The 15,951-nt window shown below is 38.3% G+C and overlaps 1 protein-coding gene across 9 annotated transcripts in view; it reads left to right on the top strand.

The window, feature by feature from the left end:
- SFMBT1 (Scm like with four mbt domains 1) overlaps positions 1–15,951 on the top strand; it is a 151,465-nt gene that overhangs the window by 94,742 nt on the left and 40,772 nt on the right. For all 9 annotated transcript variants that reach the window (XM_032290196.1, XM_032290190.1, XM_032290195.1 and 6 more), the window contains one exon: positions 10,875–11,115. In XM_032290196.1, coding sequence (XP_032146087.1) covers positions 10,875–11,115 — 241 coding nt within the window. The remainder of the gene's footprint in view (positions 1–10,874; positions 11,116–15,951) is intronic.

Raw genomic sequence — 15,951 nt, 5'->3', positions numbered from 1 at the left:
AACATACAAATTTTGGGGTGAACAGTTCAGCCCTTAGCAGTGGTCAATAGGGCATAGTTTTTTTTTTTTTTTTTTTGAGACAGAGTTTCACTCACGTTACCCAGGCTGGAGTGCAATGGTGCGATCTCGGCTCACCGCAACCTCCTCGTCCTGGGTTCAGGCAATTCTCCTGCCTCAGCCTCCTGAGTAGCTGGGATTACAGGCACGCACCACCATGCCCAGCTAATTTTTTGTATTTTTGGTAGAGACGGGGTTTCACCATGTTCACCAGGATGGTCTCGATCTCTTGACCTCGTGATCCACCCGCCTCGGCCTCCCAAAGTGCTGGGATTACAGGTTTGAGCCACCGCGCCCAGCCTAGGGCATAGTTTTTTTGTTCTAGGATTTGTAAAGACACTGATGTTACATCTTTACATAAATAAAGACCCAGCACACTCACTATTGTTTGTGACTTTGTGAGGTTTGACCATATTCTTTTAGCTGTTGTCTTTATATGCCAAATAATGCCACTATTTTTATTTTTATTTTTTGAGAGGGAGTTTCGGTCTTGTTGCCCAGGCTAGAGTGCAATGGCGCAATCTTGGCTCACTGCAACCTCTGCCTCCCAAGTTCAAGTGATTCTCTTGTCTCAGCCTCCCAAATAGCTGGGTTTACAAGAGTGCATCACCACACCCACATAATTTTTTGTGTTCAGTAGAGATGGAGTTTTACCATGTTGGTCAGGCTAGCCTCAAACTCCTGACCTCAGGTGATCTACCTGCCTTGGCCTCCCAAAGTGCTGCGTTACAGGCATGAGCTACCAGGCCTGGCAAGTTCCACTATTTTTAGTTTGTCCTCATGTGAAAACTCAGTCATGTTAGCTGCCCTTTTTGATCATTCTTAGTTCATGTGTATCTCTCTTAAAGTGATGAGAATTATGTATTTCAGATAAGGATTTTATTTCATATTGCATTGGTTAATCTTTTGTAATTGTTCTCAGTATTCTTTAATAACATGGAAAGTCTGTTTACTAGTTATATAATACCTTTGAATTCTTGTTTGTGATGCTATTCTAATATGTACTTACCCAAGCTTATTTATTTGTGCTAATCAAATGGAGAACAAATTTTCTTACAAAGATTCTGGTTCTGACAATGTCATGTTAAAGAAACAGATTTCATCTCTTCCTCTTTGAATGACAAAGCAACCAGGAGAGTGGAAAACAAATGCATACTTCTTTATTGGCAAATGTAGGAAATATTTGTAAATCCGAATCATAATGTATGGTGAAGGGCTGCCAAATATAGTGAAATCAAGCATGGATGTGGAAAGATTCTGAGATGGGATGCTTGGGGCTAGCAAATCATAGGCAAAGCTGGTAGAACTCAGATCTCCAAATCAAAGGAGATAGATGTGCAGCCCAATGGCCAGAATTTTACAGGATCCAATCTGGAACACAGGAAGGAGGATTAGAGGTTAATCAGATTTCCAGGGAGAAAGGATCTCAAAGAGTGAAAAAGCCTTGCTCCTGAGCATTCTGGTGGAAGGAACAGCACCCACTGTGGGAAAGGCACTAAGCGTTACCTAGATGCTCTAGTACAAAAGCTTTAAACTGTTAGGGAAGGATTACAAACTCTTATTAATCCTGTGACAAAGGTACAGACCTGTTATACCCTGGGAAATAGAATAGAGGGGAAAATAAGCCCTCTGTCCCTGGAAGAGGGATAGGAATACATATTGGAGCATTATGGGTTCTCTACAGTTGAGGGACAGGTACAATCACTGAGAAGTTCCCACCCTCTAGACCCAGGGACACAGAGCCTCCAAGACTGTGGCGGAATCTCAGAGAGCGCTTCCTGCTACTTGTCCCCTGCCACCAAGTTAGAGTGTTGGAAAATGGCAGTCTGTTTTATGGGAGCAGCAAGAGCATGGAGAAAGATGGTCTCTGAGGTGCAGTCACCAAAAAAAAAGAGACCTGAATCTGAGGGTGGAACAGCAGACATTGAGATAAAGGAAAAACCCTCTGGCAAATGAGCCTCTACCCTAAATACTAGATGATACTAGAGGAGTTTGAAGCCTGTGGTGCACTTGTGAATGTACCATAGCAACAATAAAATCCAAATCCAGCTTCATGCCTGACTAGATTGACTTAACTTTCTCTCTCAAACTAAAGATCTAAGAAAAGAAGAAACATGCCCATTTCTAGGCATACATACCATTTGCCTCAGTCTTGTCTATTCTAAACATAATGTCTGGCTTCCAACCAAATATTATGGGGCACATAAAGAAGCAAACAAACAGCAAACTGTCAAAAGACAAAGCAATCAATAGAACCAGATTCATATGACCCAGATGTCAGAATTTTAAACAATGGTGATTAATAGGTTAAAAGCTCTAGCAGAATAGGTGGAGAATGTGCCTGAACAGAAAAGGAATTGCAGCAGAGTTGAAAGCTATTAGAAAAAATGAAATAGAAATAATAAAAATGAAAAATGTGATAACAAAGTTGAATACCTTTGGCAGGCTCACCAGTAGATTTGACACAGCTGAGGAAAGGATCCATGAACTTGAAGACAGATCAATAGAAATTGCCCAGATTGAAACGCAAAGAGAAAAAAGGGTGGGAATTTAAAAAAGACCAGAGCAACCAACAGTGTAAGATATAATATCAAAAAAGTATAATATATTTATAATTGGAATCTCAGAAGGAAAAAGGAGAGTGAGGAAAAGATATTTGATAAGATAGACAATTTTCAAAAGAAAGAAAGATACTATACCACAGATCCAAGAAACTCAGAGAATGCAAACAGAATAATTGCTAAACAAATAAAACCCACCCAGATACATCATGTTCAGTCTACTGAGAACCAACGAGAAAAAGGAGAATTCTTTTCAGATGCTATGCAACCTAGATCATGGAGTAAGATTTTTAAGATGTTGAAAGACAAAAACTTAACCCGGAATTCTATATCTAGCAAAAATTTCATCCAAAAGTGAAGGAGAAATAAAGACTTTTTAAAGGAAAACAGAAAGTAAGGGAATTCATTACCAGGAGACCTGCACTACAAAAAACAGTAAAGAAACTTCTTAGACAGAAGGAATTCGATATAAGACAGAAACTTGAATCTACACAAAGAATTACAGGAGTGGTATAAATGTAGGTAGATACAAAGTTCGTTTTTTTAAATTTCACTATCTCTAAAAGATAACTTTGAAGCAAAACTAGTAGAGATTTGCTGTGTGTTTATAGCATGTGTAACTATAATAACAAATGATGGGGCAGAGGATTGGGAGTATCTAGTTCTAAGATCTTTACACAACATGTGATGTGGTAAAATGGTCTTTGTAAGTCGACTACAATTAAAGATGCATATTGAAAACCTTTTGGCAGCCATTAAATTGAAAAAAATTATTGTAAAATATACATAAAATTTGCCATTTTAGCAATTTTTAAAAAATAATCATTTATTTTTATAGCCAGGGTCTTATAAAAATAAGACCCTACCCAGGCCGGAATGTAGTGGTGCAATCATAGCTACTGTAACCTTGAAATCTTAGGCTCAAGCAATTCTCCCACCCCAGTATCCTGAGAAGATAGGGCTTATAGGCATGGCTGGCTAAATTTTGTATTTTTTATAGAGATAGGGTCTCGCTGTGCTGCCAAGGCTGGTCTTGAACTCTTGGGCTCAAGCAGTCCTCCTGCATGGACCTCCCAATGTGCTGCAATTACAAGTGTGAGCCCTCAATCAATAATTTTTAAGTGCACAGTTCAGTGGCACTAAGTACATTTACAATGTTGTACATCCATCAGCAGAACATTTTCCATCATCTCAAACAGAAACTGTACACTAAATACTAGCTTTCTATTCTGTCCTCCCCTGACGCCCTTGTAACCTCTATTCTTCTTTCTGTGTACCTCACATAAGAATTGTGTAATATTTGTCTTTTTTTGTCTATCTTATTTAACTTAACACAGTGCTCTTAACATAACTTGCTTTCAGTTTTCTTTTTAGTGGTTACCCTTGAGTTTGCAGTATGAATTTACAGCTACTCCAAGTCCTCTTTCAGATAACACTATACCACTTCACAGGTAGTGCAAATAGCTTATATGAATTCCTCTCATGTCCCTTATAAATTCCTGTCATTCATAAGTTTAGAAGCTTTAATGTTTATAAGCTATAATCACCAAATACTTTGTTGCTATTATTATTTTGAACAAGATGTTATCTGATAGTTGAGTTAGGATAAGAAAAATTAGACTGAGTACAGTGGCTTGTGCCTGTAATCCCAGAACTTTGGTAGGCCAAGGTGAGAAGATCACTTGAGCCCAGGAGTTTGAGACCAGCCTGATAAACATGGTGAGACCCTGTCTCTACAAAAAAATTTTAAAATTAGCTGGGCGTGGTGGCATGTACTTGTAGTCCCAGCTACTCAAGAGGCTGAGGTAGGAGGATCATCGCTTGACTCCTGGAGGCTGAGGTTGCAGTGAGCTATGATTGTGCCACTGCACTCCATCCTGGGTGACAGTAGATTCTGTCTCAAAAAAAAAAGAATATGAAAAATTAAAGATTTCATTTTACCTTCTTTTATTTCTTTTCTAATGCGCTTCCTTTCTTTATGTAGATCTAAGTTTCTGACTGATATCGTTTTCCTTCTTTGTAAAGAATTCTTGGGCTGGGCACAGTGGCTCCTGCCTGTAATCCCAGCACTTTGGGAGGCCCTGGTGGGAGGATCACTTGAGGTCAGAAGTTCGAGACCAGCCTGGCCAGCATGGTGAAACCCCTTCTTTACTAAAAATACAAAAATTGACCGGGTGCAGTGGCCCACACCTGTAATCCCAGCACTTTTGAAGGCCGAGGCGGGTGGATTGCCTGAGGTCAGGAGTTTGAGACCACCCTGACCAACATGGAGAAAACCCATCTCTACTAAAAAATACAAAATTAGCCAGCTGTGGTGGCATGTGTCTGTAATCCCAGCTACTCGGGAAGACTGAAGCAGGACAATTGCTTGAACTCAGAAGGCGGAGGTTGCAGTGAGCTGAGATCGTGCCATTGCACTCCAGCCTGGGCATCAAGAGTGAAATTCCATCTCAAAAAAAAAAATTAATATTTCTTACAAGGTGAGAATCCCTTAATTTTTGTTTGCCTGAGAAAATCTTTAGTACTTTTTAATGATAATTTTGCTACACACAGTTCTAAATTATTGACTCTTTGCTTTAAATGCCTTTAATATTTCACTCCTCTCTGTTCTTACTTGCATGGTTTCTGAGGAAGGGAAAAAAAAAGAGTGTTAGAGAAGGATTTTTTTTTTTTAATGCAAAAGAGAACCTTTAACTTTCTTCTTCTTTTTCTTTCTTTCTTTCTTTTTTTTTGGAGATAGAGTCTTCCTCTGTTCTCTAGACTGGAGTCCGGTGGTGTGATCCTAGCTTACTGCAGCTTTAGGATCAAGCAGTTCTCCTGCCTCAGCCTCCAGAGTACCTGAGACTAGCACCCACCACCATACTGGACTAAATATATATATAATATTTATATATTATATATATTATATACAATATATATTATATATATAATATATAATACATATAATATAAATATATCTATATCTGTCTATATTATGTGTGTGTGTGTGTGTGTGTGTGTGTGTGTGTGTGTGTGTGTGTATTGGTAGAGATAGGTCTTGCTATGTTGCCCAGGCTGTTTTCAAACTCCTTACCTCAAGTGAACCTCCTGCCTTGGCCCCCCAAAATGCTGGGATTATGGCATGAGCCACCATACCTGGCCTAATGTTTCTTATTTTTTAAAGAAGGACATTATATAATAATAAAGGAGTCCGTTATTCCAGAAGACATAACAGTCCTTAAAGTGTATGCATGTAACAACAGAATGTAAAAATACGTGAGTCAAAAACTGGTAGAACTGCAAGGAGAAACAAGTGGGTTCAATATTGTTAGTTGGAAAATTTAACACCCTCCTATCAAAAATGGACAGATCCAGCAGGCAGAAAATCAGTAAGGACATTGTTGAGCTCTGTAACGCCATCAATCAGCTGTGTATAATGGACATCTATGGACTGCTTCAGCAACAGCAGAAGACACATTCTTCTCAAGCTCACACAGCATATTCAGAAAGATAGACCACACGGTGGCCTGGAAAGCACACCTTAACAAATTTAAAATAGTAGAAATCATGCAGTGTCTGCTCTCAGACCACAGTGAAATTAAACTAGAAATCAGTAACAGAAGATAGCTGGAAAGTCCCTAGTTACTTAGAGATTAAACAACACACTTGTAAATAACACATAGATAAAGGAAGAAATCTCAGGGAAAACTTAGAAATATTTGGAACTAAATGAAAATAGAGTAACATCAAAAACATGAACTGTCTAGGATTAAATGCAAAAAAAACTGCAAAGGGTGCAGTGGCTCACACTGTAATCGCAACACTTTGGGAAGCCAAGGTGGAAGAATTGCTTGAGCCCAGGAGTTTGTGAGCAGCCTGGGCAATATAGTGAGACTTTTTCTACAAAAAAAAAAAAATTAAAAAATTAGCCAGGCACGGGAGCACGCACCTGTAATCCCAGCTACATGGAAGGCTGGGGCAGGGGTATCCCTTGAGCCCAGGAGGCAGAGGTTGCAGTGACCTGAGATTGTGCTGCTGTACTTCAGCCTGGGTGGCAGAAAGAGACCCTGTCTCAAAAAAAGAAAAAGAACTAGTGGGGAAACATCAATTTATCATTGGTGTAAGGTAAAGACCTTTATACATGAAGGGATACCCCTTATTCATGTAATGAGAGGGTCACTGTTGTGAAGAAGATACCAGTTTTCCCTAACTAGGTCTGTAGATTTACTGCAAATTAAATTATATATATTATATATGTTTCATATATATATAATATATATAAACTATTTAATATTACCTAAAATTTTTATATATTTATATATTAAATATATATAAATTTTACATATATATTTAATATATATATTATATATATTATATATATTAAATATATGTATATGTAAAATTTTAGGTAGACATTTACAGGCTGATTCTGGTTTTTATATGGATATATAATGGATCAAGGATAGCCAGACACACCTAAAGAATAAGACAAAATGAGAAGACTTGCTGTACTAGATATCAAGTTTAATTAAGATAGTATAGTGCTGTTCTAAGGAAAAGTAAATCAGAAACATATCTACTTTTGTAGGGACACTTGATTTATAACAAAGGTGGTGATGTATAGTGGTTGGGGAAGGTGCTGATTTAATTGTATACACGTGTTGAAACAGATAAATGCTGACCCATATTTAACTTTCATACATAGAGATTAATTTCAGGTGGATGTTAGTTCTAAATATGATAGGCTTCTAGATAATAATATAGTTTATCATCCTTATGACCTTTAAGAATAGGAAAAGATTGGCCGGGCGCGGTGGCTCAAGCCTGTAATCCCAGCACTTTGGGAGGCTGAGGCGGGTGGATCACGAGGTCAAGAGATCGAGACCATCCTGGTCAAAATGGTGAAACCCCGTCTCTACTAAAAATACAAAAACATTAGCTGGGCATGGTGGCGCGTGCCTGTAATCCCAGCTACTCAGGAGGCTGAGGCAGGAGAATTGCCTGAACCCAGGAGGCGGAGGTTGCGGTGAGCCGAGATCGCGCCATTGCTCTCCAGTCTGAGTAACATGAGTGAAACTCCGTCTCAAAAAAAAAAAAAAAAAGAATAGGAAAAGATTTGTTTAAAAATATAGAAAAAGCAGCTGGGCGTGATGTCTCATGCGTGTAATCCCTGCACTTTGGGAGGCCGAGGCAGGTGAATTGCTTGAGGCCAGGAGTTTGAGACCAGTCTGGCCAATATGGTGCAACCTTGTCACTACTAAAAATACAAAAATCAATCAGGGGTGGTGGCACGTGCCTGTGCTCCCAGCTACTTGGGAGGCTGAGGCACGAGAATCGCTTTAACTCAAAAGGTGGAGTTTGCACTCCAGCCTGGGTGACAGCGAGACTCAAACAAAAAAAAAAAAAAAAAAAAAAAAAAAAATGGAGCAAAAGGATTTCTATATGCTATTGGGAAACTAAATTTGTACAACTACTTTGGAAAACAGTTTGGTTGTTATCTATTATAGAAATTCATGTATATATGTACCAAGAGACAAGCAAAAATGTTTATGGCATCATTATTTGTAGCTTTCCAAAACTGTGAACTGGCCAGATACCTAGTAACTAGTAAAAGTGGAATGAATAAATTGTGACATATTTATATAGTGGAATACTACACAGTAGTGAAAAATAAATTACTGTTACATGCAACAGCATGAATAAATCTCATAAGTAATGTTCGACAAGAGAAGCTCCACTCAAGAAGTATTCACTTTTCATAATTTCATTAAGATAGTGTGGAAACATAGTTGATATTGAGCCATAGTGTTCAGGACAGTGGTTACCTCTTAGGATAGAACAGGTGGTGACTAGCGGGGGAAGACTTTTTACACAGAATGTGGGACTTTCCCTCACTGGCTGTCTCCAGGATTCCCCTCACATTTTCCAGTGGTTGTGATTTCCATATTGCATTTATTTGTCATGTGTTCATAGTCTCCTCTGGTGTATGACAGTTCCTCCTTCTTTCTTTGTCTTTCTTGGACTTGACACTTTTGAAGAGCCTGTATTACATGTCAGTTATTTTTGGAAAATTCCTCAATTTGGATTTGTTTTTTCTCATGATTGGATTTAATTTGTGCAGATTTTTGGCAATAATGTTATAGATGATGTAGCTATCTTATATGAAATCAGGGATACATGATATTGATGCTAACTTTGATTGGTTAGTTATGTGCCATCAACCAGATTTTTTCACTGTGATGTTGCTGTTTTCCCCTTTGCAGTTAATAAGAATCTTACTGGGAGAACCTTTGAGATTTTGCAAATATCCTGTTTTTCATCATAGTATTCTACATCAATAATTCTTGCCTGCAATGTTTATCTCTGTGGTGTTTGTCTAATAGTGATTTTCTATTTCCATGTTTTTTTCCAATATCTATTAACTGGTTTTCTACTCTAAGGAAGAGCTGTCCCCTCTCCCCTATTTATTTATATCAATGTAGACTCATGGATACTTATTTATTAATGCTTTGCTCTCACTATTTATTTCATTGCTCAAATTGTCCCAGATGTAGCCAGTGAGGTCCTCCTAGTTGTCTTGTATGTTCCTTCAATACACTCCCATAATTTTTTGATCATTTCCTTATTTTCTGGCATCACAAGATATTCCAGCCTCTAATTCTATTTTTCCTATTCCAGAATCGGAATAAGTTATTTTTCCCTGAAGCCCTTGTTTTTTTTTTTTATTGGAAGATGGTATTTAGAAATCAAAATTTGGGCCAGATGCAGTGGTTCATGACTGTAATCTCAGCACTTTGAGAGGCCAAGGTGGACAGATTGCTTGAGGTCAGGAGTTTCAGACCAGCCTGGACAACATGGCAAAACCCCGTCTCTACAAAAAACACAAAAATTAGCCAGGCATGGTGGCACACACCTGTTGTCTCAGCTACTCAGGAGGCTGAGGTGGAAGGATGGCTTGAGGTTGCAGTGAGCCATTGCACTCCAGCCTGGGCAACCAGAGCAAAACACTGTCTAAAAAAAAAAAAAAGAAAAAATGAGGGGCTAGGCATGGTGGTTCACACCTGTAATCTCAGCACTTTGAGAGGCCAAGGCGGGTGGATCACGAGGGAGGTCAGGAGTTCGACACCAGCCTGACCAACATGGTGAAACCGTGTCTCTACGAAAAATACAAAAATTAGCTGGGCATGGTGGTGCATTCCTGTAATCCCAGCTACTCAGGAGGCTGAGGCAGAAGAATTGCTTGAACCTGGGAGGCGGAGGTTGCAGTGAGCCAAGATCTCATGCCACTGCACTTCAGCCTGGGCAACAGAACGAGACTCCATCTCAGAAAAAGAAAAAAGAGATCAAAATTTGGACACTAAATTTGTTTATTCTACTGGATATCATTATTTGTAGTTTCTCTCAGTTCGCAGAGTTGGGAATACATGTGTATGGTTGTCTCCATCTCTGTTATTCATTCATTTCTCCATCCTTCCTTCCATCCATCCATCCATCCATCCATCCATCCGTCCATCCGTCTGTATGTCTATCGCTCTCTACCTATCTACCAATAAATCATGGCCTCATTCAGATACATCTGATTCCAGTCTGACACCACAGGTTCCCTTTGCTTATTTGTCACTTCTTTCTCCTATAGTGAGAAACTTGGCCCTTATTATTCACAGTATATTTATTTAATGTTATTATACACATAAAATATTAATAGTTCTACATTTGTTAGCCCAGACCTTTGTGATCATATAATGTTTAATCTAAATTAGAACAGTTTTGAGAGGGAAAGGGAGCATGTTATTATTATTCAAGAATAATTGGTAGAAACATAGACTTTTAGGGAAACTGGGAAATATGGCTCCCTGTATATGGTACATATTGTACTAATTTATTATCATTACAGTTTATTTTTGTCTTTTCACTTATCTAGCTTTATAAATTTCCTGTTAAGTGATGCAGAAATTATTCTTGAAAACAATGTGTTGAAAGCTATTAATATAGTGACTAGTAATTTATATCCTTAATAGGAAGCATTTTCTGTAATCATAATAGACTGCTTTGGTGAAAATACTGAGTTCCTTTATTGTCAGACGGAACAGAGCAGCATTGCTATTCATTTGTTTTGTCTAGGTTACTTCTGTGAGTTAGAATTGGAATTTCTCAGGTTTCCCTTGAGATTTTATTGCATTTAGTGCTTCAGAATTCTAAGTCTTAAGAAAGAACATTAGTTAAAGAAATACTCATTTAAGCTACTTGTCTGGTGCTTAATAACATTTCCCTGTTAAGGTGGACACACGTTTGCAAAATGGATTTGCTCCTGGGATGAAGCTGGAGGTGGCTGTGAGAACAGATCCTGAAACTTACTGGGTTGCTACCATCATTACTACCTGTGAGCAGTTGCTCCTTCTCCGCTATGATGGCTATGGGGAAGATCGGAGAGCAGATTTCTGGTGTGACATCAGGAAAGCTGATCTCTACCCCATTGGGTGGTGTGAGCAGAATAAGAAGACCCTCGAAGCCCCAGAAGGTAATAAAATACTTCCTATCAAGATGTGACATAAAAAAAATAGAAAACAAGAAAACAACAACAAGAAAAAAAGTTGTGACATGATTTACCGTAAGAAAATTTGCATTGTCCACAGTCTTGATGCTTTCAGTCTCTCGAGCATATAGGTTTACCCAGCTTTTCTAGGTTAGCATTTTGAATGAAAATATTTATAAGGAATAATACACATTTCCCTGTCTTTTGAAATTATTTTATTTGCTCCATAAAGCCTCAGGTTTTTATGATGCTCATCGGGAACATCAGCTGCTTATCATCCTCTCAGACTATGAGGTTCTCTGAGTTTGAGATTTGTAGATCTGGCTGGTTTTTAAGCCCATTGGGCCAGACTGATACGCTGTTGATTTTCTTTTCTGTTTTTATTGTCCTTTCTCCTCATACCCTCAAGCAATGTGGTAACTAGGAGCTCTTAAAATGAACCAACTCAAGCACCATTTCAGAAGGAGAATAAACCAAATTAAGCAGAAGAGAGACAAAGGCAAAAGAAAGAGAAGGGTAAGATAAATGTGGGGAAAGAGAAGAGGACTGCACATTTAAGAAAATACCTGAGTTGGCTGGGCGAGATGGCTCACGTCTATAATCCCAGAACTTTAGGAGGCTGAGGCCAGTGGATCACCTGAGGTCAGGAGTTTGAGACCAACCTGGCCAACACGGCAAAACCCCGTCTCTACTAAAAATACAAAAAAATTTAGCCAGGCATGGTGGCCCACGCCTGTAATCCTAGCACTTTTGGAGGCTGAGGCAGGCAGATCACCAGCTCAAAGGATCGAGACCAGCACCAGCCTGGCCAACATGGTGAAACCCTATCTCTACTAAAAACATAAAAATTATCCGGGTGTGGTGGTGTGCGCCTGTAGTCCCAGCTACTTGGTAGGCGGAGGTAGGAGAATCGCTTGAACCTGGGAGGCAGAGGTTACAGTGAACCGAGATCACACCACTGTACTCCAGTCTGGGGCACAGAGCGAGACTGTCTCAAAAAAAAAAAAAAAATATATATATATATATATATATATCCCTGACTTTTGGTATTTTTCTTTTAATTTCTTACTTTGATGTAATTTCGGATTTATCAAAAAGTTATGAGAATCATATGGAAAATTATTTGAGACTTCCTGCCAAGTTTCTCCAAATGTTGATGTTGACATACATTACATTTATTTTATCTTGTCTCCACTGCTTACGTATGTTCTTTTAATTAACCATGTGAGAGTCTTTTTATTCAAAAATACTGTATGTATTTCTAAAAACAAGGTATTCATGTTACAATAAAATATGAAAATTAGGAAATTAACTTTGCTACAGATAGTATTGAGTTTAATCTACAGATAGTATTCAGTTAATCTACAGATTATATTCATTTTTTAAAAGGGGATCATTATTTAATAAACATGGTCTTATCTTTATATCACTTCCTAGTATTTTTATTTTTATTTTTTTCATGCAGGGTCTTGCTATATCACCCAGGCTGGTTTCGAGTTCTTGGGCTCAAGTGATTATCCTGCCTCAGCCTCCCGAATACCTGGCACCACAGCATAAGCCATCATGCCTGGCCCTTACTCAGTTTTTACCAGCCGTTCCAATAACATTTAAAATAATTCTGTTCTACTTTATTTTTTTGAGACAGGGTCTCTCTCTGTCACCCAGGCTGGAGTGCAGTGGCGTGATCCTAGCTCACTGTGGCCTTGAACTCCTGTGCTCAAGCAATTCTCCCACCTCAGTCCCGCCCAGTAGCTGCATCTACAGGTGTGTGTCAGCACAACCAGCTAATTTTTAAACTTTTTTTTTTTTTGTAGAGACAGAGTTTCACTGTGTTGCCCAGGCCAGTCTTGAAGTCCTGGCCTTAAGTATTCCTCCTTCCAAAGTGTTGGGATTACAGGCATGAACCACCGCACTTGGCCCAATAACTTTTTTTTGAGACAGAGTCTTGCTCTGTCGCCCAGGATGGAGTGCAGTGGCGCAATCTCAGCTCACTGCAACCTCTGTCTCCCGGGTTCAGGCAATTCTCCTGCCTCAGCCTCCCAAGTAGCTGGGATTATAGGCACCCACCACCCTGCCCAGCCAATTTTTTCCATTTTTTCTAGAGACAGGATTTTGCCATGTTGGCCAGGCTGGTCTCAAACTCCTGATCTCAGGTGATCTGCCTGCCTCTGCCTCCCAAAGTACTGGGATTACAGGCGTGAGCCACTGCACCTGGCTAATAACATTTTTTTAAGTAAAGAAAAATCCCAGATCATGCATTACATTCAGTCGTCATGTCTCATAAGTTTCCTATAATATGGAACAGTTCCTGAGGCTTTCGTCTTTTATGACTTTGATATTTTGAAAGGTACAGGCAAGTTTTCCCAATATTCATTCTATCCTGGTCCCAATAATGTTCGCTATGGTCTGTTTCTTTTCCTGGTCCAAGATTCCTATCTAGAATCACATTGCATTTAGTTATAGTGTTTCTCTAGTTTTCTTAACCTTTCTTTATCTTTCTTGAACTTCACATTTTTGAAGAGTACAGCCCATTCATTCAGTCAAATTTCTCACAGTTTGGGCTGATGCTTCCTTACATTCAGGTTGTTCACTTTTGGTAGGAAAAATGCAAAAGCTGTGCCATTCCAGTGCATGACATCAGAAGATACATGCTAATGATTTTTCTTATTACTGGTAAAATTAACTTCAGTTAGGTTCATATACACCAGGTTTTTTCATTGTAAAGGTATTATTTTATGCTTTTTAGTAAGTGTCTTGTTGCAAGATACTTGGAGATTATGAAACTATCCCATTACTCTTCATACTTTCACCCACTATTTTTAGTATCCATTCATAAATTTTATCTGAAACAATTGTTATTCCAGTAATTACCAAGTGGTGTTTTTAAAAACTTCTACATTTCTTAATTGGCTTGCTACTATAGAAAGAGCTTCCCCCTTTCCACCATTTATATATGTAGGTGTATATTTAGCTATGTATACCAGTGTGCACTCATGATTCTGATTTTACTTAATGGGTTATAATCCTTTACTGTCATCATTTCTTTTGATGCTAAAACTGTCCTAGGTTTGGTGAGTGGGTACCCCTTCCAGCTGGCTACTGTGTTCTTTTAATATGTCCCTATTATTCTTTGAGCAGTTTCTTATTTTTTGGCCCAAGAAGCATTTTCCTGTCTCGTCCCTGAAATCAGCCATTTCCCCAAGAAGTCTATTCTTTTAGTGAAGAATGGTATTTAGAGATGAAGATCTGAGTGTTAGGGTTCTGGGATGTCTGTGGGCTTCTCCTTTGTGAAAGTTTTTTACTGCGTGAGAAACAATAGAAGAGGGAGCTCTAGAGACATGAAGCCACCTGGCCTACCATCTCATCCTAAGTATGTAGCAAAATGCATCTCATTTAAATGTAAACAACAGAAAAGGGCTTCAGTTGAATCTTATACAAGATTATTATAGTGAAAAAAGAATAGAAACAACCACAGAAGAGGTAAACATTGTGTCAGATAGAAACATTTCAAAATAAGCCAACAGAAAAGTAGTAATAATCTTAGAAACAGTGAAAAAACTGTAAATTTATAAACATTCAGAAATGAAAGGATTGGAAAAGGGAAGATGTGAAAAGAGAAAACATAGAACTTAGGTAAGAACTGGAAATAAAAGAATATTGGAAATGAAGACTACGTTAAAATGAACACAGGAATGAATCGGGACCATGGATACTGTCGAAAGAGAAAAGATTTTAAAAAAAGGAAAGAAATTTTAAAATAAAAAGCAAATGGAAAGAAAAAGGACTTGAGAAACACCTTATACAGCTAGGTAAAAATTATTTAACCTAGCTAAAGTAGAAGTCCTTAAAGAAGAAAACTGAAGCAATGAAACAATAAAATAATATAAACTATAATTTTGGTGAACTTTGTTTGTTCGTTGAGACAGAGTGCAGTGGTTTTTCTTGGCTTTTTGCAACCTCTGCCTCCTGGGTTTAAGCAGTTCTCCCTTAGCCTCCCTAGTAACTGGGACTACAGGCACACACCACCACGCCCAGCTAATTTTTGTATTTTTTTAGTAGAGAGGGGCTTTCACCATGTTGGCCAGGCTGGTCTTAACACCTGACCTCAAGTGATATGTCTGCCTGAGCCTCCCAAAGTGCTGGGATTACAGGTGTAATCCAGCTACCATGCTGGATCATAATTCAGGTAAACCGTGTAGAACTAAAGGAGGACTTGTAATACATACTGAGAGAGATTACTGTGTGTGTAGGAAGGTCAAATGAGGGCAGCTACATCAAAATGTGTTCTAATGAAAGTAATGAATTTTAAAGCAAAAATTAATAGCTTGGCTATTTAGGAAAAAAAGACCAAGTCTCTTATAAAGGAAGGAAAATAAGATTTTAATCAGAGTTATTAATAATGGTTTATGCCAAAAGACAATGGAATGTAATATATTTAAGAAATTTAATGAAAGAAAATATGAGACAAGGATTTCATAGGTAGCCAAGCTGAACTTCAGATATAACGGCTGTATGCAAACTGTTTTGAACAGATAAGGAGTCAAGTAATATTGTTTCCATGAGCCCTTTCTAAGGAGTCCACAGGGAATGAGCTTCAGACAACCAAATTAATGAGGTAATATTAGCATGTGAAATGGTAGTGAAATATCAAATAAATGTATCAAATATATGTATAACTATAGAACTTAAACTAAATGATGGTTGAAAGGGAGACGCTATGGTATATAATATTTATATGCCATATACATGCTCTGAAAATGTAGTTACAGTATTACTATAAAAAATATGGGACAAGAATGAGGAAAATGTGAATAATAGTAT

This window comes from Sapajus apella, unplaced genomic scaffold, assembly GCF_009761245.1.
Source record: "Sapajus apella isolate SASKATOON/1434 unplaced genomic scaffold, GSC_monkey_1.0 scaffold23, whole genome shotgun sequence".
NCBI lineage: Eukaryota > Metazoa > Chordata > Mammalia > Primates > Cebidae > Sapajus > Sapajus apella.
The sequence above is the reverse complement of the archived record's forward strand: the minus strand, read 5'-3'. Positions and strand labels throughout refer to the sequence as shown.